Source organism: Culex quinquefasciatus, chromosome 3 (genome assembly GCF_015732765.1).
Source record: "Culex quinquefasciatus strain JHB chromosome 3, VPISU_Cqui_1.0_pri_paternal, whole genome shotgun sequence".
Classification (NCBI taxonomy): Eukaryota; Metazoa; Arthropoda; class Insecta; order Diptera; family Culicidae; genus Culex; species Culex quinquefasciatus.
The window spans coordinates 116763527-116787510 of NC_051863.1; the positions used below are offsets into that span (position 1 = coordinate 116763527).

General features: G+C 45.3%; 2 protein-coding genes across 5 annotated transcripts; one reads left to right on the top strand and one right to left on the bottom strand.

The window, feature by feature from the left end:
* The first annotated feature begins 5186 nt into the window (after positions 1-5186).
* LOC6035588 (UPF0389 protein CG9231) lies at positions 5187-20874 on the top strand. 4 transcript variants are annotated; one of them, XM_038260193.1, is made up of 4 exons: positions 5187-5271; positions 5388-5469; positions 20103-20386; positions 20451-20874. In XM_038260193.1, exons 3-4 carry the CDS (start codon positions 20127-20129, stop codon positions 20668-20670), a joined length of 480 nt encoding a protein of 159 aa, XP_038116121.1. In that variant the 5' UTR covers positions 5187-5271; positions 5388-5469; positions 20103-20126; the 3' UTR covers positions 20671-20874. The 4 variants fall into 4 exon arrangements, with proteins under 4 accessions (XP_038116121.1, XP_038116118.1, XP_038116117.1 ...); XM_038260190.1 differs by having other exon boundaries at positions 5197-5469; XM_038260189.1 differs by lacking the exons at positions 5187-5271; positions 5388-5469 and adding an exon at positions 5509-6050.
* Positions 20875-20911: 37 nt separating this feature from the next.
* On the bottom strand, positions 20912-23341 carry LOC6035591. Its single transcript, XM_001845690.2, is given in 4 exon segments — positions 20912-22378; positions 22442-22676; positions 22679-23011; positions 23076-23341. Coding segments are annotated over 4 exon segments (2139 nt in total). The 5' UTR covers positions 23208-23341; the 3' UTR covers positions 20912-20939.
* Positions 23342-23984: the final 643 nt, after the last annotated feature.

Consider the following 23984-nt stretch of genomic DNA (forward strand, 5'->3'; position numbering starts at 1 on the left):
TTCTGGTGTTTGCGCGACCCCGACCGGACATCGATGGACTTGAACCGTTTCTCCAATCCATAACAACTAATTTGCCGAACTGCGCGGAGGCCGACTGTCCACAACAGCACACGACCGACACATGTTGATCGCGTCTGGCAAATTCGCGCAAAATTTTCGTTGTTGCTCACCTGGCAGCGTTGTTGTTGCTATTTGTGGTGGTGGCTCGAACTCCAGCTTCGAAAGGATTCGTTCTCCATGTGTGATCCCAGATCCGTACCGGGAATCGTCTGCCGAGGAAACCGGTGCAGTCCTGCATCCAATCCGGCCGAGCGTCGCACGAAGAAAGAGGACGCGATCTAGACTTGCTTTGTCAGCTGTCACCGAACCGTTCGATGGCTGCGTCCATGCACTGTCAGTGCATGGCTGCGTCAAGTCCATCGTACGAGGGGCCTATTCGACTCGATCCAATGGAGTGCGCTCACTTACACCGCAACAGGGTGTATCACTCCACACATCTCTCCTCTTCTCCATAAAAAAAAAGTTCAAGATGGTATGTCAGAGACATAACCGAAAGACATAGGACCAAACAATTTGAATGTGTTTTTGGATTGCTAGTGAAATCTGAAATAAGATTATTTTATTTTGTTTCATATTTCAGATTTGTCGGCAAAATTGTCATAAATGTTCTCCCAAGGTGAACCTTCTATGAGGGCACCGGCAACTCCAGGTTGTGGCCACTACGGTCGAAATGTCAATTTTCATGTTCAGTATCAAAAACCATGAATTTTGATATCCATATTGCCACAACTCGTATGGTTGTGTTAAAGACCCTCCGGGCCCCGGGGAAACCTTCTTTGAGATCACCGGTCACTCAAGGTTGTGGCCACTACTGTCGGAATGTCAATTTTCATGTACAGTATCAAAAACCATGAATTTTGATAACAATATGCCTCAACTCGTATGGTTCTGTAAAAAGTCCTCCGGGCCCCGGGGGAACCTGCTTTAAGGGCACCGGCCACTCCAGGAAATGGCCATTATTATGTTCAGTATCAAAAACCATGAATTTTGATACCCATATTGCCACAACTCGTATGTTTCTGTAAATGTCCCCCCAGGCCCCGGGGGAACCTTCTTTGAGGGCACCGGCCACTCCAAGTTGTGGCCACTACTGTCGAAATGGCCATTATTATGTTCAGTATAAAAAACCATGAATTTTGATACCCATATTGCCACAACTCGTATGTTTCTGTAAATGTCCCCCAGGCCCCGGGGAACCTTCTTTGAGGGCACCGGCCACTCCAGGTTGTGGCCACTACTGTCGAAATGGCCATTATTATGTTCAGTATCAAAACCATGAATTTTGATACCCATATTGCCACAACTCGTATGTTTCTGTAAATGTCCCCCCAGGCCCCGGAGGAACCTTCTTTGAGGGCACCGGCCACTCCAGGTTGTGGCCACTACTGTCGAAATGGCCATTATTATGTTCAGTATCAAAAACCATGAATTTTGATACCCATATTGCCACAACTCGTATGTTTCTGTAAATGTCCCCCAGGCCCCGGGGAACCTTCTTTGAGGGCACCGGCCACTCCAGGTTGTGGCCACTACTGTCGAAATGGCCATTATTATGTTCAGTATCAAAAACCATGAATTTTGATACCCATATTGCCACAACTCGTATGTTTCTGTAAATGTCCCCCCAGGCCCCGGAGGAACCTTCTTTGAGGGCACCGGCCACTCCAGGTTGTGGCCACTACTGTCGAAATGGCCATTATTATGTTCAGTATCAAAAACCATGAATTTTGATACCCATATTGCCACAACTCGTATGTTTCTGTAAATGTCCCCCCAGGCCCCGGAGGAACCTTCTTTGAGGGCACCGGCCACTCCAGGTTGTGGCCACTACTGTCGAAATGGCCATTATTATGTTCAGTATCAAAAACCATGAATTTTGATACCCATATTGCCACAACTCGTATGTTTCTGTAAATGTCCCCCCAGGCCCCGGAGGAACCTTCTTTGAGGGCACCGGCCACTCCAGGTTGTGGCCACTACTGTCAAAATGGCCATTATTATGTTCAGTATCAAAAACCATGAATTTTGATACCCATATTGCCACAACTCGTATGTTTCTGTAAATGTCCCCCCAGGCCCCGGGGGAACCTTCTTTGAGGGCACCGGCCACTCCAAGTTGTGGCCACTACTGTCGAAATGGCCATTATTATGTTCAGTATAAAAAACCATGAATTTTGATACCCATATTGCCACAACTCGTATGTTTCTGTAAATGTCCCCCCAGGCCCCGGGGGAACCTTCTTTGAGGGCACCGGCCACTCCAGGTTGTGGCCACTACTGTCGAAATGGCCATTATTATGTTCAGTATAAAAAACCATGAATTTTGATACCCATATTGCCACAACTCGTATGTTTCTGTAAATGTCCCCCCAGGCCCCGGGGGAACCTTCTTTGAGGGCACCGGCCACTCCAGGTTGTGGCCACTACTGTCAAAATGGCCATTATTATGTTCAGTATCAAAAACCATGAATTTTGATACCCATATTGCCACAACTCGTATGTTTCTGTAAATGTCCCCCCAGGCCCCGGGGGAACCTTCTTTGAGGGCACCGGCCACTCCAGGTTGTGGCCACTACTGTCGAAATGGCCATTATTATGTTCAGTATAAAAAACCATGAATTTTGATACCCATATTGCCACAACTCGTATGTTTCTGTAAATGTCCCCCCAGGCCCCGGAGGAACCTTCTTTGAGGGCACCGGCCACTCCAGGTTGTGGCCACTACTGTCAAAATGGCCATTATTATGTTCAGTATCAAAAACCATGAATTTTGATACCCATATTGCCACAACTCGTATGTTTCTGTAAATGTCCCCCCAGGCCCCGGAGGAACCTTCTTTGAGGACACCGGCCACTCCAGGTTGTGGCCACTACTGTCAAAATGGCCATTATTATGTTCAGTATCAAAAACCATGAATTTTGATACCCATATTGCCACAACTCGTATGTTTCTGTAAATGTCCCCCCAGGCCCCGGAGGAACCTTCTTTGAGGGCACCGGCCACTCCAGGTTGTGGCCACTACTGTCAAAATGGCCATTATTATGTTCAGTATCAAAAACCATGAATTTTGATACCCATATTGCCACAACTCGTATGTTTCTGTAAATGTCCCCCCAGGCCCCGGAGGAACCTTCTTTGAGGGCACCGGCCACTCCAGGTTGTGGCCACTACTGTCGAAATGGCCATTATTATGTTCAGTATCAAAAACCATGAATTTTGATACCCATATTGCCACAACTCGTATGTTTCTGTAAATGTCCCCCCAGGCCCCGGAGGAACCTTCTTTGAGGGCACCGGCCACTCCAGGTTGTGGCCACTACTGTCAAAATGGCCATTATTATGTTCAGTATCAAAAACCATGAATTTTGATACCCATATTGCCACAACTCGTATGTTTCTGTAAATGTCCCCCCAGGCCCCGGAGGAACCTTCTTTGAGGGCACCGGCCACTCCAGGTTGTGGCCACTACTGTCAAAATGGCCATTATTATGTTCAGTATCAAAAACCATGAATTTTGATACCCATATTGCCACAACTCGTATGTTTCTGTAAATGTCCCCCCAGGCCCCGGAGGAACCTTCTTTGAGGGCACCGGCCACTCCAGGTTGTGGCCACTACTGTCAAAATGGCCATTATTATGTTCAGTATCAAAAACCATGAATTTGGATACCCATATTGCCACAACTCGTATGTTTCTGTAAATGTCCCCCCAGCCCCGGGGGAACCTTCTTTGAGGGCACCGGCCACTCCAGGTTGTGGCCACTACTGTCGAAATGGCCATTATTATGTTCAGTATAAAAACCATGAATTTTGATACCCATATTGCCACAACTCGTATGTTTCTGTAAATGTCCCCCAGGCCCCGGGAACCTTCTTTGAGGGCACCGGCCACTCCAGGTTGTGGCCACTACTGTCGAAATGGCCATTATTATGTTCAGTATAAAAAACCATGAATTTTGATACCCATATTGCCACAACTCGTATGTTTCTGTAAATGTCCCCCCAGGCCCCGGAGGAACCTTCTTTGAGGGCACCGGCCACTCCAGGTTGTGGCCACTACTGTCAAAATGGCCATTATTATGTTCAGTATCAAAAACCATGAATTTTGATACCCATATTGCCACAACTCGTATGTTTCTGTAAATGTCCCCCCAGGCCCCGGGGGAACCTTCTTTGAGGGCACCGGCCACTCCAGGTTGTGGCCACTACTGTCGAAATGGCCATTATTATGTTCAGTATCAAAACCATGAATTTTGATACCCATATTGCCACAACTCGTATGTTTCTGTAAATGTCCCCCAGGCCCCGGGGAACCTTCTTTGAGGCCACCGGCCACTCCAGGTTTTGCCACCACTGTCGAATTGGCCATTTTTCATGAGAACCGCCGCATCATAGCGACTTCCACGCCGTCCGCTTCGCTCGAATTTCCTCCTTCTGCTGCCGGTGGTTCTTCCTTCTGGTTGCTGGTCCTCTTCTTCTATTGGCCGCTGCTGCTGCTGCTCCGCGCCGGCCCGACGTGCACAGTTCGAGTGCTCGTTTCAAAGTGACTTGCTTTTGCGAAATTTTCTGCTTAAATAGCGGCACAGCCGGAGAACGGCACAAAAGGGGCGCGGTCTCGAATGCATACGCTCGCTCTGATTGGTCATCTGTCCGATTTGTACTGAAAAATTACTCATTTTGATTGCATGTTTTAAGTGCTTTAACTATGTTTAGTCAGACTATCTATGTAGTTAAACAATAGCTGAAGTCTTCTTCTTTCGATTGGTGGTCCAACCATCTGGATTGATTCACAGGGAAAAAAGATATAAGCGTTCAAAATGTCCCCTTTTTTAACGCTTAAAAGTGACGCTTTGGATCGAATTTCTGAACTGGCCCCCCAATATAGTAAGTAAAGACATAGTCCTATGTCAAAAATCTCCCATGTTTTGTGCCACATATTTCTTTTGATCCACCATCGACGGGGTACAAACTAAAAAGTAAACATGCCTTATTTATCTGCGGGTATCGAATTAATAAAATTTCACTGTAATTCTCTATGATTCGTTCTAGTACCTCCTATAAATTCCCGGAAAAAAAACATCAAAGCACCCCCTTTTTTCCACGCCACTGGTGCATCATATGTTTTTATTTTTTTTATCATCTGTCATCGTGATCTTGATCACGGAGGATTATTCTGTTTGTGAGATTTTTCCGCCCAGAGCCATTTGGAGGTCGGTTCGGTATAAAACGATTGCAACCGCATCTTGCCGGGTTTATTACGCGCTCGCGAAGCTCCGGAGAAAGAAGTGACCGAAATTTAGTTAAATATTTGTGATTATCATTTCAGTCTAGGGTGCTGAACGAAAAAAAATTAGTGCAACGTTTGAAAGCCGACCAGTGATCCTGTTGTGTAATCCTCTGTTTATCAGGGTTGTTTTTGAACGCGTAGTAATATTACTAAAAATGCATTGCTTTACTTTATTATATTGCTTACAAATTATTTGTAAGCTAGAGAAAACCATAAAGACCTTCTACTTAAACTTGGATACTTAATTTTAGATAGATTTTGCTACCATGTTTTATGAAATTCTTATCTATTAATAGACCATTGGCATACCTATAACACAGTATAGTTAGTACAGAAGTTCTAATTATACCGGTTACAATTCTCAGAATGATAAGCATAAATCATTTATGCTAACTTCATAAAGCCATCTTAAAGCAAAACCCCTTTAAGAAAAAAATAAAACGAGCAGTAACGATGACTGGCAAGTTTTTTTTGTTGGTCTCCAAATTAACGCTTGAAGTTGCAAGCTTCTCCTCAGTTTGTTTTGATCCTTATTTCTTGTTGGATCGCGACACGTGTGATTCCCAAAAGAAAAGTGTGTGATTAAATGCCTTAGACGATGTCACTCACTCACGGAACTTCGCTTTCTTATCAGCGTAAGAAGGTGCAATGCTGGGATGACGAAACATTACGATTTTTGAACTTAAAACTAATAAGAATATGGTAGGTAATTTAAAAATTCCGCTAGTTGTATCATTTGGTTAAAACAGTACACGCTTACTGGGGGAACTCAATTTTTAAGTTCGTTCAATCAAAATGAAGTTCGGTTCATCGATCTCAATTTTGAGATGAGTTTGTTTTGATTTTATTTAGCAAATTTGAGATCACTTAACCGAACTTCATTTTGCTCGATGACTTTGATGGATCTTGAAAGTGTCAGTTTAGGACTTAGCGTTTTACAGAGTGGACGTTTTGGTAAGTTTCGTAGCAATATTTTGACAATATCATCATGTTTTATGTTAAAATTTCTCAGCCACGGGGCAAAGGAGAGGACGTGAGAGGATGCCGAGACCGGTCACCGAACGGGAACGCCGGAGAACCGTTTTATGGACTGCGAGGAGGTTCTTACAATCGCACCGGAATATCCAGGTCGGCGGGTCGAGTGAACATGGTTAACGGCGATCCGATGATGGGAGGTGTCCCCGGAGTACGGTTCCCGTTGGTTGGTTCCAGTTTGTCCGCGGAAAATTTGTAATTCCTGTACCGGGAGGTGCGTTTCGAGATTTATTGGGCAGATGAGAAGGAGGAAGTGGTGAGGGACGAAGGGCTGGAATAGATGCTGGATGCGGAAGTTAAACGGGTTTCGTCCCGTCGAGAGGACGTCCTTGGCCGAAAATAATCGCTCAAAGTTCGGAGGCAGGGAAAGTGGCATTTGAGGAGTCCAACAAGTCGGCTTTTCCTTTACGATTCTCATCGGAAGATCCAGTGCTAGCAAGATCGTTTCGTGGGCATCTTTAGCCTTGGCCAACAACAGTCTGTTGAACGTATTATTTTGCGCCAAACGGTTCTCGTAAAAGTTCTTCCGCGCCATCCGCTGAACCGGCGGCTTCAGCTTCCGGAACGTGATCTGCTTCTTCCGGTTGTGGAACATGGCGCAGACGGTGTCAATGCACTTGAACAGCTCGCCCAGATAACGGTACTTGTACAACAGCTACAGCGCCGGAAGGCCCGAATCCGCCAGCGTTTGGAACCGCTGGTAAGCCGGGACCTTGGTCGGGATGGTCGTCACCACTTTCGAGGGCGGCTTGATGGGGCTCATCAACGTGGCCAGGCGCTTCAGCGTGAGGGCCGATTTCTGCGGGGACATTAGAGAGCTGTGGTTGGCCTTGGTCGGGGTGCGGCGCAGCATTTTGGTAAGCGAAACGAACGGTTTCTGTGGGTTTAAAAAGGAAGAAGAAAAGTGAACAATGTTAGTTTAGTTTTTGATTTGAAGGGCTGTTTGCTTAAGAGTTAAGATAAGATTCTTATCTCAACTGTTTCGCAGAGGCGACTCGTGCCCCAATGAAGTACCTGTTCAATGTAAAAAAATGTTTTTACAGCTTTTTTCTTTCCAATGGCATTTATTTTTACGTTTTATTATTTTTACACTATTATAATTTTCTATTTATGCAAATAATTAATTAAAATTATGATTAAGACTTTTATCTCGTTAAAATGTATTTTAAGACTTAATCATTAGCGCGGGGAATGTGGAAAAATAGAGCAATCGCTCTGAAATCCTTATCGAAACTCAAGGGAAGTTATTGAAAATTATACTGAATTTTAAAACTATTCATCAGGATGTTAGAAAAATACCACATCCTAAACAAAAAAATGTTTGTTGGGATTTTTAAGCCCAACTAATATTGAGCTTACTTGGTTACTATTTAAAAATAAATTGACATTTTACTCTATACTTTTAGAACCAGCTCGTATCGCTTTTGATCCTTTGTCAAATTTTTAGAGAATTGAATTGAAGGGCTTTTGATGTTAAAAACAAAACTATATTGACATGAATTCGAAATAATTAAAATATTTGTTTTTAGCATCAGTGAAAAAAAGTTTTCAGAACAAATTCATGCTACAATATATGATAATAATATATTCAACTAGAGTGAACAGGGACTACAGTCTGAATAAACACAGTCGTTTTTGGAGCATTTAATGGCATCAAATCTTAAACTTTTTTTAGGACTGCATCCGCTTTAACCCTTTCCGGCCTGATGGGTCATATATGACCCAAAAATCAAAATTTTCAAAAGTAGCCTATAATTTTCGTAAGGACCATTTTCCCATCATCACCTAAAAAAATATTTTTTTGAAAATTCAGGCCTGAAAGGGTTAAATAGAACCACCCGAAAAATAAAATAACGATCATGGTTGAATCTCAGTCATAATTCTTCTCATGTGTCTCGATACTGTAAAAAGCACAGTACTTTTTTGTTTCAATTGTTTCAATTCAATCTATCAATCACACTATCTTAACTTAATATTACATCACTTTCCAGTAGAGCAAGAATCCACTAGTAACCAAGAAGATCGAAGAGGTTCAACGCGCGCAGTTGAACATTCCAGTTTTAAAACAAGCCATCACCAGTCTGCGCAAAACAGCCTGATGCCTAAAAGTGCGCCAAATATAGAGCAATATCTGTGGTGCTCTCGCGCTCTCTCATTTATTCATGCTCTCAACGTGCTGTCAATGCGCTGGCTTGTTTACCTTTTGCATGCAGCTCCCTGGAGAGCTGAGCGAGCTAAGTCGGCTGGGGCCTGGGGGTGGCATTTCGCTCTCTCCCAAAAATGCTGTCAGTTCAAGCTCTCAGATTGAACCTGATTTACCAACACATCGATACTGCCTCTGCGTATGAATAGGAAGCTCTTTACATGTGTTGAATTTTTTCTGTATGGAGATTTTTCCCCGACGTTCAGGGTCGGTGTTGAACGCGACGAGCATTTGCGCGTGGCCCGCTAGGCTGGCTCGCTTTAGTATTGGTGGGTTGTAAAGAGAGGTAAAGAGTAAAGGGTGGCGGGCCAAAGCTTTTTCGGTGCATGCAGCGCTGCTGAACATAGGGCGTTGATTTTGTTAACGTATATTCAAACAAATTGTAATAAACAATTATTGTATGCTGCTGGTTTAAAAAGCACCGTGGTACTTAAATAAAAAAAATATCCGCTTGAAATCGGCTACCTGTTCAATGAACAGGTTGAACAGGTGGACGAGTCGCCTCTGCTGTTTCGCATGGTTGAATGCATTGTTGCATTTTGTTCTCTTCAGTTAGCTTATCTGCAAACTGATAAGTTATTATTCAACCCACCGGCACCTCCACCTCCAGTGTCTGGAACTTCTCCAAATTCCTAGCCACCGTCCCCGGGCTCGGCGGGGACCGACTTCTTCCTGGTCTCCAGCCGTACATTCTCCATCATGTCCTTGTCGTCCTGAGTTTGTCGAACCCACTCTGCAGCTTGTTCAGCGAAGTCTTCAGTTAATTTCGCGCTCCGGCTAAGCTTCGCTATGATCTGGTCCATGGACATTTCGCTCACGCTGGGACCGGCCACCGGAGCCGGAACCGGCGCAACCTTCGTCGGTGTTTTCATTCCCCGGTCCACATTCCCGGCACTGCGCCGAATTCAATCTTGGCCGAACTGGCCTGAAGACGCTTCTTGGGCAAGAGCATCACCATCTTCAAGAATTTGACCAGCTTGGGCTGCTCCAGCATCTCCCGGATCTTCTCCTCCACCTTCACCGCTCGTATACGTTTGATGGATCGCGTATCCCGCGTAAACCGTACAGCAAGAAGACCGAACAATTAGCGTGTTCGGTAGCACCAGCAGAGTAGCAAGCAATGTAAGTTTGAGGCCTTCAGATGATTGTTTGAAGTTAATTTCTTGTATCTTTACAGAAATTGAATCATTTCTGAAAAAACGGATCACTTTCCAGCGACGTCGAAACTTCCACCAGGTTGCAGCAGCACCAGCAGGAACCTGAATCGAAGGTCGCATCTGTTTGGGGTGAAGTCGGTGATAACAGCGGAGACATGTGTCCGGAGAAGGAGCGTTACATGATGGATCTTCGGTTGCAGGTTACGGTGTAAGAAGCGAGTGAGTTAGGACTAGCAGGAGATGGGCTCGCTAAAGGCTTTCCAGCTGGTGGAGCCATGCGCGTTTGGTGGCGGAGGAACCGTTTGCTGAACCTGAACGATAACACCTTCCTGTGCAAAGTCAGGCAGCAGCCGTAGGAGGCTCAATGATCTTCGGAGATTCGATACGCCGCATGCAGAATGGAAGCTAGTATCCGAGCTTACACTTGCCGAACTCCAGCTCAGCTACGCCATATTACCTCCTTGCTTAGGACGTCGAGCTCGGCACATGGACATTACAGTACAAGTGGCCGAAAATCCCGTACCAGCTAGAGCGTGCCTTCGACTCGCTACACCGTTAGCTAAGATATCGCTGAAGGCTACCTCTAGAACGAGCTTCGTGGCAATGGGCAGCTGTACTGATCCAACTGCAACACATTCCGTAATCGCGTTTACCCTTCGGACGATGTTTTTTTTATGTTTTTGAAGAGACTGGACAAATTGTTTGGAGGCACGAGCAGGATGGACGCATGAAAATGGTTGAGAAGCAGCGAAATTCTTTGGTTAAGAAGGAAAGTGCTTGCGGAATTGGTACGCCTCGAACGAGAACCGCTGCGGCTGCCGTCATACTTTTTCGCGGTAAAGGCAATTTCGTTGAAAAGCGGACCAGCGTTCCATTTTGATATTTTTTGACGGATGTTACCAGATCATGCGGATTTAGATCGATCTATTCGGGACCCTTGTCGGGACCCCTTTCCAGCACAACCTAAGAAAATGTGAATTTTGTTATTTGCACTAACTTTTAATTTTTATTTAATTTTATTTGTAGGAAAAGTTTTAAGAAGCTGCTCTGCAAATGTACGAGTATACGACAGTGGCGAGGTGCTCGGCAGCAAAGGCTTGCGCGATTCGGCAGGACTGCACGAGTTTGTCAAGTTGATCCACGAAGACACGCAGGACAGGTCGTTATACAGGACGAGTCTCGCAGTTCACCACGGCGAGTTCGAGTTGGCGCAGACGACGCGTGACCTGCTCGATATGGAACTCACAGCGACGGCCGGAGGTGTGCGTCCAGGTCAACTGCTCGTCGAAGATCGGCGGCGAATCCACTCGGTACTCGACGTCTGTGGCTCAAGATCGCTGCGCTCTGGTGGTGCTACTGCGGTACGATCCCTTCAAATTTTCCCGACGCGTATTCAGCACAGTGAGCTACACATTAGCTTCGCGTACACCAAGCACATGCGCGTAAGCGCGAGTGCGACCAGTTAAACTTTGAGTGCCATCAAGCACGACCCAAACGTGTACAAGGTGTGATATCTCTATGCGTACATGAACTTCGAGGTCTTTCAGAACCAAAAGCAACAGGAAGACTTCCAGAAGAACCTTGAACGGAGAGTACGTTACTTTCCAGCCTCGATAACACTCGTGCTGACCTCGGACGATACCGCCGATGGTCCACCGACATCTAAGCTGTACGATCCCAAAGGCCGGCAGGCAACAGTATCCTCACCAGCTCGTTGCCGATTCGGTCGGAATTAACAGCATCGTCGATCGCTAACAGCAAGAACTCGTCAACGGAATGGACTGCCCGGAGAACATTTTTGTCCAGCAAGCCCTCGAGCAACTTAAAGAGCGTAGGGAGAAGGTAGCGAGTAAGAAGATTACGTAATCCTCGTCGGAACCAGCTGCTCCGTTGGACGAGCAAGCCGAACCGATCACGGAATCGCCAGAGCCAACTCTAACTGCCGACGTCGGTCAACCGCTGCAGGACAGCAACTTTTAGCAGAGCGCAGACGCTGCACTGCGAAACTTCCGACTACTTTTACTTAATCCAGGCCACCGACGGCCATCTTCATAGCGAGTTCCACAAACGCGTTCGAACCGTTAACCAAGCCGCCGGCTCCAAAGCTGATTCATGGCTCGAAAATGTCCACTGCCCCGTTTGCGGATTGCAGATACGGTTCGATCTCGACTGTCGACGCCGAAGAGGAGCTGATGGAATGTGCACGCTCCCACGAGTTCCGCAACGATCTGAGCTTTGCCATTGAGGCGGCGCCCGGATCAGGAATACCTTTATAAGAACCCTGGCGGAGACAAACAAATTACGCCTTCCCCGCCGTGGAATGATCTTCCACTCAACCTCTCCCAAAGCAACACCAGCCCTAACGTTGAGTGGACAAAACCCTGCTCGGCGCCGTCAAAGATTCCATCATTCAAGGCTTCTAGTGGGGCACGCGCGAAGGACCACTCTGCATTGAAGCCATCCGGAACGTAAAGTTCAAATCCCGTCGTCATCGCCTAGGAACCGCTCCATCGATGGTCAACTACCCGCTGAATCGCCTACTCTGCCTTTGTCATGGCCACACCCTGCCTCATGGAACCGTATCTCTTCGTTGAAGTGGAAGCCCCTGCCGCTTGCGTTTCCTTCGTGTACACCGTCCTCGCCGGCGACGTGGCCACGTCACCCAGGACACACCTATCTGCGATTCCCCCCTCTACACCATCAAAGCATTCATCCCCTCCAGCGATTCGTTCGATGTCTATCACCACTGGCGGATCGTCCCCGGCGATCCGCTCGACAAGAGCATCGTCATCCGGCCGCTGGCAAGTGTCACTCGCTAGTTCTCGTCCACCCGTAGTCGCTGGAACCGTTTCACCAAGTGCTGAAATGAATATTGAAAATGATAATTTAATTAGATTTTTTTTAATTAAATTAACTAAAAACTAACCCAGAAAGACAATTCCCTTTTAACTATCATTCCGAACCGATATCCGTCCCCCGGAACCGTTTTTCTGCTTTCCCGGAGGATTTTTCCGGTACCCAGCGCATGTCAAATTTGACATCGGCTCCACGATGTTAAAATTAAGTTCGGGTACTCGATGTCAAATTTGTATGACTACGGTTTGCGCCGTTTTGCTTGGATCCACTCAAATTTGAGTTCCCCTGGTAAGCGTGTACTTTATGCGACGAGTTCCATACATTTTTTGCCTCTTCGAAAACACCCTTTTGTATTGTACGATCAGTTCCTAACTGGACTCGGTCGCTGGAAACGACCGTCGGCTCAACGACCGACGAAATAGGCGGCGGGCCAGATGCGGGCATAAAAATGTCAAAATCTCTCCCCCCTCACTTCGTCTCACCATCCAGCTGCAGCTTTGTTGACAAACAAACGGAGCACGCGGTCGCATGATGGCGGCATCGAGCCAGAATTAGGGGTCATGTGATTAGGGATCATGTGATTAAAATGAATGTTTTATCATGAATAATAATATTTTCCGACCGAATAATCAAATTGCGAGCATGTTCAAGCAATTATTCCTGATGTCGGAGAAGTGATTAAAAACCAAAATTAATCCATAATTTTTCAATAATTTGAACTTTTTCACTTCAACAGGGAACCCCTAGGTCTATCCACGACCGTTTCCAATGACCGTGACAAGATGTCAGAAAATCCAGCTACGAGCTAAATCAACAATATATGATTTGTTTTTTTTTTTGCGCTCAAAAAGTAACTTGAACTTTTTACATGTCGTGTTTTGGGCGATGAAAAGCGGACTATTTCGTCAGTTCACAACCTGAAAAGTAAGTTGTTTTACAACGAAGTTTCAAAAATATTTTTTCCAGATATTCAGCTTTTAAAGAAAATCGTGAAATTAAATTAAGTAAACAAAAAATTAAATGATTTTGTGTTTTTGTTTGGCTTAAATTTGGCATACACGTTTCGTATATCCAATGAATCACATTTGAATCCACTGTGAAGGCTCTTACGCAATTTGCAAAAGTTGCTTTATGAATGTGTTTTTTTATAGACTGTTTCACAGGTTTTTTTTCGTAGTGCCGAGATTTGGATGAATCTTTCAGCGTTACAGCGTTTTCCAAAAATATTCACTGAAAAACTGGAATTGGCCAAAAAGTACCGTAGGCTTGTAGCCCACCAAATTCCCTAATTTTTGAAACCAAGGAGTCTGGGTTTGGGAGGCAAAAAGATGTTGAGATTTTAAAATAGTAGTTTATGCGAGTCGTATATTTATCCAACGAGGTTCACCGAGTTAGATACATACGAAGAGTGCTGAAAAAGTATAGTAAATTCACCGTTCAAAACAAAACAATATTGAAAAATGTTACTTTTCGATACAAGCAGGGATGGAATACTCGTGAAAAAATCAATGTCGCTTGCGAACTTTCTTCACCCGCGAAAGAGCGAGGAGGCAAATCACGTAAAAGAAAATCGCTCCCGAAATTCTCCAAGAAAATCAATCTGCTGATGATTTTTTTGTGAATTTCCTTGTCAGCACCACTCAAATATATTTATTTCACTTTGTTTACACACATTGCCCATCTACAAAATGTGACAGGTCATTTTTCGACGTGTGACGTTACACCACAGACAAACAGACATGAAAGTCCAGGTCACCAGCTTGTCCCAAAAGTGTAACGGACTTTTTTCAAAAATCAGAAAGCATGGTTTCTACTTTTCGGTCGGATTCGCCGCTAGAGGCGCTTTTGTGTTGAGTAGCAAATGACAGCTTTCATATTCATCTTGTTTTGATTGCCGCCACAACACGTGTGTTTATTTTATCTGAAATAGAATTTCTTTTGAAGATTACGTCCAAAAAACGCATTTCTGGGCCGCTCCCGTCGGATAAATCTGTATGTGTTGCAGTCCAACAGGCAGAGCTTTGATGTGGTTCCGTCCGGCTATTTGAGCCGCTTCAAAACGGTAGCCCTGTGGTGTTTTTACACGCGGAAATCTTAGCCTTCTTGCCAGGTGTAGCAGTTGGCACCGGTGCTGACGGGTGCCAAAATTAAGAATCTTAAACGCCCTTCCACCGCAAAGGTTGTGCAGGTGAACCGATGCCATTGGCGTCATCGCCCCTTTTCAAAACATGTAGAACCGATAGCTAACATGCCCCAACATAACAGAACCGGCTGCCGCACCGAGTGCAGTTTTTTCACGTCTCCTTTTTCGATGATTTGGACAACATCCGAAGCACCGCGGCTGGGGACGGTCGTCACCGCTGTTGTCCCCAAAATGAAGCATGTTTCGTTGAGCAAATGTCCGCTCTCCACCATCTAGAAAAAGAAGACGCTGACTTTGCAGCCGCCTTGGGCGTTCGAGTAACGGCAAGCGGACATTCCGTCGGAAGGGTAACATTTGTCTTGTAGTCGGCAACAATTCAATTTCAATGTTTTGGTTTGGTTTGTCTTTTTCACACACATAAACATTAGCGTGGTTCACGTTTCTATGAAAAAGACAAAAGTTGTTATTTTTTCTTGCATCAACCGGAATTTCGTTCTTTTATGTCCCAAGAAGCACTCCTGAAAATTTGAGCCCATTTGGTAAGGTCTAGGAGCTCCAGTTTTAATTTGAAATTTATATGGGATTTTAATTTATTTTCCATGGGAAACTATCTTTTTTTACATTGTATTAGGAATTTTTTTTTATAAATCGATGAAATGACTTGATTCTTATAGTAGGAGATAGGTTTTGAACTGGGGAACAACTCTGTAGAACATACCAACATGCTAGGAAGTGACCCTTTAAAGATACAGATACTTTTAGATGGTGGCTTTTGAAGGGTCTTTACTGTGTGGGGTGAAACGGGCTAGATCTAGATCGGAGTCGTCCTAGGGTGCATAGCCGGTGTGTCTCCGTGTGCGTCTGAACGCTCTTGCTCACCTGAGACAGGGTATAGCTTGTTCCTAAATACCTTCACCTACGTCGTGCGTCCGATGCAGCTGGCGGTGTTCAGAAACGTCGTTCTCGGCGCTTCATACAGGGCGAGGTTCTCGTTGTTCTCCGCTTTGACCTTCCCGAAGTACTCGTTGGATGTTGTCGGGATTTGCGACGTGCTGATTATTTCTGTATGGCCTCGTGCTCTTCACCTGGTCCACCTCAAACTTCTTAACTGATCGACAGACAACTGTGTCGATCCCCTAACAAGAACAGTCTTTGATAACCCGCCAACCGCCAACCCGGAACAATGCCGGTGTCGAAACTGTCCACCAATTCTTGTAAAACATATTTGACAAACAGCAAACCGCCACCCCGGAACAGTGCCGGTGTCCGAACTGTCTCATCATCCATTTGATAACCTGGAACAACACCGGTGGCCAGATTGTCCAAGGAAAAGATTTTGCTATCGTGGAAAACTCACAAAACACTGCTGGCCAAAACCGTAGCCCATGCTTGTCTATAAATAAATGTTCTAAAAATAACTTTGTAAATATGACTAGAAAAAAGTCAAAGCACCATCGATTAAATACCAAAGATATCTTGAACTTACGCCAGCTACCCCGTTTCACCCCACACAGTAAAGCCCCTTCAAAAGCCACCATCTAAAAGTATCTGTATCTTTAAAGGGTCACTTCCTAGCATGTTTGTATGTTCTACAAAGTTGTTCCCCAGTTCAAAACCTATCTCCTACTATAAAAATCAAGTCATTTCATCGATTTATAAAAAAAATTCCTAATACAATGTAAAAAAAGATAGTTTCCCATGGAAAATAAATCAAAATCCCATATAAATTTCAAATTAAAACTGGAGCTCCTAGACCTTACCAAATAGGCTCAAATTTTCAGGAGTGCTTCTGGGGACATGAAAGAACGAAATTCCGGTTGATGCAAGAAAAAATAACAACTTTTGTCTTTTTCATAGAAACGTGAACCACGCTAATAAACATGCCCTACTGTCATTTAGGAAGGGGAGATTTTGGGAATCGCCTATAGATGTCGCTAGTGAGCATACAAAATTCAAATTTGAACTGGTCCCACGTTTTGATCTAAAATTTGTTCGAACTTTCATGTCTGTTTGTCTGTGGTTACACTTGCAAGTGTAGTAGTGAAAAAGATGTTCCGCCGAATAATCAAGATGATGTTTTTTTTAGATTCTTTTTACCGATCTTTCGTGCGCGAGAGAGGAGAGCCATGTTCTCTTCGGATTTTTTCTCTTGATGAATATCCAAAGATTTTCTTTTGATGATGATTATTCCATCGCTGGATACAAGTGTTCAAAAGTTCAACTTTTCAGCATTGATTGATTTTCAAATCTGTTATTTTTGGTAGTTAAAAGTAGGCCGTTTCGTTTCTCCAGCGGGATTGCAAAATATAATTTTCTCAATGTTTTTAGACAAATTTATAGGAAGTTTTTTGAACTTTTAGAGGATTGCTCACTGAGCTGCGACATCTTGCTTGTCACGGTAACAGACCCACAGATCTTAACTCCAGGGAGTCTTTGGATGACTCCGGAAACTACAACACATTAGCAAAGTAGTCTACCAAACTTACTGAAGCTATGCGGGTATGATCCGCGGTCAAAAACCGGCAACCTCTTGCTTGTTACGGCGGTAGACTCGCCGGTATTAACTCCAAGGGGTTCTCGAATGACTCAGAACATCCCAATAAGTTGTTACAACACTGCACTGTAGCCTTCCATACTCACTGAAGCAGTCTGGATAGAATCCGGTTTCAAAATCGTGATGTTTTGACTTTTTTCAATGGTATGCCTCTTGCACAAACGGTTCAAACGGATCGAAACAAGAGAAGTCATGTTTCATTTATGCTAAGACATATCAGAACTCATAGTTTTTTCTGATACGCTTCGAATGAAGTCAAGATGATCGAAATCCATAACAAAATAAAGATTTTATAAATGATTTTAGAAATAGCAAAAATTCGATTTTTTGTACGTTTTTACCCCAAATGCTCAAACTTCAACAGCTTGTAACTTTTGAACCCCGGGGTTTACAGAGCTGGTCAAGAAAACTTTTTTTCATGTCTCGGCGAGATCTTTCTAAAAAAGCTGGCTTTGTTCGTGTACATCCCTGGACCAGCTCCCATACAAATTTGGCCATTCTCCTTTTTTTAAATCAAGATTTACATTTCAAAAGGGCGTAATATTGAATTTTTTTTTTTCAAAAGTGGGCAAACATGGGCGCTAGTTGTAAAAAAATGACTTTAACTTGAAAACGGTGCACTTTATCAAAATACCACTAGAGTACTTTTTGATTGCAAATTCGATTTTAAATCGAAAAATGAAGTTGAAAAATTTTTGCGATCAATGTTTCGATTTTTTTAAAAATCAGTATTGATTCAAAAATTCATAACTCGGTCAAAGATTTTTGGCACAACCTGGACATTTCTGAAAAATTGCAGGCCAAGTGCGAATGATTCTGATGATATCCCTTCAGTTGACGCTCAGGCGAGGAACATCCTGGAAGGAGCGTCACTGACTACGTCCGTAGTCCTGTTAGATCTTTCTTGATCAGGACAGTATAGCTCTGGTTCCTTGCAAGTGTCCTATTTTCTTACCTCCACGTTGGCTTGGTTTTCATGATGACCTAGCTGGTGGCCTGTGGAAACGGATCGTAAACCTTTGACCAGCGAGGGTCAGAGTCGAGACGGCTAGAAGAAAGGGGCGCGACAATGTGGGAAAGGGAAGTAATTTGTGATTGTAGACGGTATTGTTTTGATTCGCAGTATGTTGAGTCAACTGCTGTGGATGTACCTGAAACATCACACAACGGGGTTTCTCTTCTTTCCGTTTTTATCTATCATCTATATTCTGTTAATTTTGTTTCACTGATTCTCTAACGCAGCTTCTGTTTACTATCCTCCATTTGATTTCGATTTTACTTATTTGATTCTCTTATTTCTCAACGCTTTTCCACTTTATTTTACTAATTGATGCTGCTGCAACAAACTGTCTGCTTTCCCTTAATTTGGCAGCGATGTCAATTTTGTTTATCATGTGCCTTTTCTTTATTTATCTATTTCAATAATTTCTCATCTTCCATGTAAATTGCCCATCATAACAATAATCTAAGCTTGTTTGTTATCTCTTTTCATTAACTATTGTTAATTTCTTTATCTTCTTCATAAATTACTATCTTTCTTTTACTATTGATTCTTTACATAGTATATTTCTTTCACTGTCCATTGTTTTGAAACATCACCTTTTTCTTAAGCAAGTGAGGTTCGAGCCCTGACTCAATTTATGAAATGATTAAAGGATTAACGCAAATATTACTATTGTACTTTTGAAAAACTTTTATAAAATGCTTAGGACCAAAATATTGTAACAAAACACCGCGACAAAAGAAATAGCAACAGATAAACACGACTCAACAATAGGGAAGATTTCAGGAGAAAACAGTACACAGTAAATAACAATTAGTTTTTGAATTCAAACTAAAATAAAACAGTTTTTGCTTTAATAAAAGTAGATAGGCACACTATAAATGGTTAGGCGCTTATACTTACATCAAACCCTACTTAATGTACCACCCCCGGCCGAGTTAAAATGCGTAACCGGAAAAGAAGGTGTGCATGCCTGGCACGAACACTCAAAGCGTGTTCTAGCGTGCTGCTCGTACTGACTCAGAGCAAGGGTGAGATGTAGGTGTAAGGGCAGTGCGTGTTCGTCGGGAACCAAGTGCATAAGATCGGTCAAGGCCCGTTCTTACACTGAAAATTGCGAATTGCGAATTGCGAACCTGGACATTTCTGAAAAATTGGCATTTTTTGTCCCTAAACATATGAATAAATAAAAACAATAAAAATTGTGTTTTTTGCAAATCATGTTTTATAACAAAAAGTTAAATTAAAAATCACCATTTTTTTACCGTGTATTTTTTTTTTTTTTCGTTGTAGTCCTTATCCATACCTACAACTTTGCCCAAGACACCAAATCGATCAAAAAATTACATCAAAAGATACAGATTTTTGAATTTTCATGTATCATTTTTGTATGGACAGCTGCCGAATTTGTATGGAAAATTATATGGACAAACTAATAATGCAAAATGGCTTCTTTGGGCATACCGAAGGCACCAACAAAGTTTGAGCCGGATTAAAAAATACAAAAAAATCGAACGACCGAAATCTCAGAGAATTGCTCTTATGCTTTTAATGTTCGATCCAACCAGATGTTAATGAACACCACCTTTTCTCATAGTAAACAACCATGACGTCACAGTCATTCAAGCGTTGATGCGTACGTGCATTTCCGAGCATCATCATCGTGTCTCTAGTCCGGTCAGCCGGTACGGCTCATTTATGTTGCATGTTCCTCTTTGCGTCGCCATTCTACCAAACAAACTAAACTAATTCAACTTGTTCCACTTTTTTTCCCCTTCACTCTATCTCTCGCGGGTCACGTAGACGAAGGCGGCTCCCCGGAAAGCAATGAGTTTCATCAGCACATCATGCAGTTTGGCACGTGTCGCCGGTCGTCAGCTGAGAGCCGGCGGCACGGGACTCCTCCAAAGCCGAGCCAGCAGCTCGGTTGAACCGTCGAAGGAGGCACCCCCAAAGAGTCCGGCGGCGGCTTCCGGTTCTGCGGCCAACATTGGGGCGCGCACGCACGCCCCCAACAACTTTGAGAAGCGACTGCTGGTGTTTACGAAAAAGTACAAATCCACCGACGATATTCCGCCACTGATCAAGTGAGTTTGCGGTTTGAGTGTTGAGCTGGTCTGATGATTCTAACGAGTTTTGTCGGTTTTTCAGCCAGGACGTGATGGAGCGGTGTCGCAACCAGGTGCGCATCAAGATCGCCAACTACATGATGCTGGCGACCGCGATCGGGTGTGTCATAATGATCATGAGCGGCAAGCGCGCCCAGGAGCGCGGCGAAACGGTGCAGAAGATGAACCTGGACTGGCACAAGGAGTACAACGAGAAGGCGAAGCAGGAGGACGCGGCCGCCGCGGCTTCCGCGAAGAATTAGGGGTTGTGTTTTTTGGAGTTTTGTTTTTGTGGCCATTGTTTTGAGGATGGCTTTAATTAATCACTTGAAACGTGAAATTCTCACAGCTCGTAGCTGCGCGAGCAGCGAAGCCAAAGGCTGTTGAAACGAAACGGAAGAGTAATAGATATTGATGATATTTTAGCTGTTTGTGTCGAACTCAAAATATATATTCTGAAATTTATGAAAGTGGAGTTTTCGGATCGTAACGTAATCTCACAGCTAAAGATGGCATCTTTATTCCGAGACCCTCAATACAACTGCACCGTTTCAACGCTGTACCATCGATTCTGCTGACTTCCGCCCTGGTTGTGCTTCCCCGCGACCAGTCGCTGAATCGTCGGCGCAAGGGCCTTTAGCTCGTCCAATGCTTCCGCGTGGCGTTTCACCACGGCGGCCCAAACCAGCAGCCGGCGCTTCACCTCGGCGTCCCGCGAAAGAACGATCTGCTGGTAGTGCGAGTCGATGAGCAGGGTGGCCCACGCGATGACCTGTTCGTCGCTGTCGAAGGTGTCGGCGTTGGCGGGAGTTTCCGCGAGGATGGCGACCGGGTCGGTTAGCAGGAAGAGCAGATGGTCGAGCAGGGCGAGCACTGAGTTGAGGTCGATTTCTTTGCGGAGCAGGGGTAGGATCAGCGTGCGGTGGACGCTGCAGGAAAGGATGATGTTGAGCAGGTCGACGACGGGCTGGGGGGATTGGTCTTCCAGGATGAACGAGGTTGGTTGCTCTTCAGACACTTTTGGAAGCTTGCTGCCGGAAACCTTCTCTAACAATTGCTCGACATCCGGGATCGCCGCCTTCGGAGGCGTCTTCTTCTTCTGACAGCCAAGGGCGTACTTCAGCGCGGACACCAAGCTCCGCTCGGACACGGTGCTGTACCGCTTGAGACACTTTCCAATGTCAAGCGAGGCGCCAGCCTGGATCATCAACGGAATAATCTTCTCCGTTATCTCCATCTCACAAAAGCCGTGCTTCTCCAGCTCGCTGGCCAACAACTCAAACGACTCACTGAACAGCAACGGTCCAACCGAACAATCAACGTTCGACATCAACCGCATCGAGATCACGTCCTCCGGCAAACCCTCATCCCGGACCGTCTCAACCATCAAATCGCTCTTGTACGCCTCCTGCAGCGTCTCCTCGAATCGCCCGACACTTTCAAACAGCTTGTAGACTACTTCCGGACCCTCATCTTCCCCTTCACTCTCCTCACCCTCACTAACATCCTCCAAATCCCCAACAAAGCCATAACCCTCGTTAAAGTCGCAATCCTCGTTGATGCTCTCGTTGTCCACGTAGTTCCGCACCTCCGCACCCCTCTGCGTCCCCACCATATCCGACAGCTGCTCCTTGCTGATCTTGTACGGCACCACGGCCAGCGTCTGCCCGAACGCCAACAGCAGATGGTTCTCCACCAGCCAGAAGCGCGAATTGCTGAAGAACACCTTGAAGAACTGCTTCGCCTGCACCACCTTGAACTGCACGTTGTACAGCAGCAACGAAGCGCCGTCCTGGTTCAGATTGTTCGCGTAGATCGCGATATAATCCCGGCTGATGCCCACCATCGAGAGCGGTTGCGACGTGTTGATCATGTTCAGGATCGAGATAAAGTTGCCGATCGAGTGGTCGTCGCCGGACGAGCCGTCCGAGTCGAAGGTTAGGGTCTTGGTGAAGATGCGCTTGTCGGACCCTGAAAGTTGAACAACCAAAATTACTCAATCGCTGAAACAACATTTCCTAATTCAATACTCACAAATCGTAATCAACGAAACGCTCCCTCCGCCCTCCACCAAGCTCTGCCCCACCAGGTGCACCTTCTGCTCGGCCCTCTCCAGCCTAACCTTCCGGAAACGCAGCGGCTTCAAACTCTCCTCCGCCAGCAGACAATAGTGCAACGTCATCGCCCCACTCTCGCCGTCCCGCACAAAGTACCCCAGCACCAGCCGGCCGCTGTCCAGCGCCACCGTACACACGTCCACGATGCTCTCTCCCGCGCCGCATCCACGACCGGCACGCCGCGCTCGATCTGCTCCGGCGCCTTGCGGTCCTCGTTGCGCGTGTCCACGGCACTCTCCAGCGATTCGCAGCTCCCGTCGTCGTACAGCACCAGCACCTGCCCGGTGGCGACCGCGTACAGCTGCGCGATGGTGCGGTAAAACTTGACCTTCTTCACCTTGTTGATGTCGGCCTGGTCCGCGGGCCAGCAGCGCACGTACCGGCCGCCAAACACACCGACGTACCGCCCAGAGCGGAAGTCGTACACCACCTTGCTGGAGAGCCGCTCGAGCGAGGTCCAGCTGTGCTGCAGCTTCTGGTTGCTCAACTGGAAGAAAGCAAACGATGAAGCGACGTCCCACACCACCCTTTACCAACGCTCAAATTCCCACCTTCACCACCTGGACAATGTTCCGGCCGAGGGTGTTGATGGCGCAGCCGGCGTTCACGTCGCGCGAAAGACCCAAAAACTCGGCCACATCGTTGATCGGGCACAAACTGTAGAACGCTAGCATTTTCGCCATCCTTTTTGGCTTAATTTATCACCGAATTACCACTAAAATACGATAATATCCATCCAACAAGCGACTCGTCGCGAAGAAAACGTGCTGAACTCGAATGAAAACACGCGTGAAAAACGTAAACATGTCAAAATGCGTGAGCGTGAAAACGGGGATCGGCTCCCGGGAATTTTCGATTTACATCATCGCGTCGCGATGCAGTACACGGTTACTGAAAATCGCACTTTTGGGAGTTCAGAAATCACACTTTTGACAGTTCGCTTAAGCGAACTGAAAAAAGTGCGATTTTGCGAACTCGTAAAATGGTAAAAATCACCAAAAAACAAGTTCAGTTAAGCGAACTCCCAAAAGTGTGATTTTGGACTTAGCGATATTTTAGGAAAAAAATTGAAACGTTTCATTCGAAGTGTTGTCATTTGTTGCAGACAGTTGTTGTTGTGTTCCGGAGTTCCGGATTGGATTTAGGTAATAAGAACGGAGTAGGTTATTAAAAAAATGGTCCACCGTTGGATGGATTACTTGCCAACGTTTGCAAAAGGATTAGGTCCAGCGGTGGCCTTTTTCTGAACAATTTCGTCCGTCCCGGTGGACAGATTTTCTGCAAGAGTTGGCAATAGATTCGGTCCACCGGTTGCCGGATTTCGTGCCAATGTTCCGTCCCCCGGTGGACGGACTGTCTGCATGAGTTGGCAAAAGCCTCGTTCTACCAGTGGACGGATTTTTTGACAGCCTTTTGCAAAAGGACGGGAGACGGATTGCCTCAAGAGTCAGCAAAGATTC

What these genes read in the sequence shown, in the direction of transcription:
- LOC6035588 (XM_038260189.1), top strand. An exon ending in GATATTCCGCCACTGATCAA is followed by an intron (nt 20,387 to 20,450) that starts GTGAGTTTGCGG and finishes TCGGTTTTTCAG; the next exon opens with CCAGGACGTGATGGAGCGGT.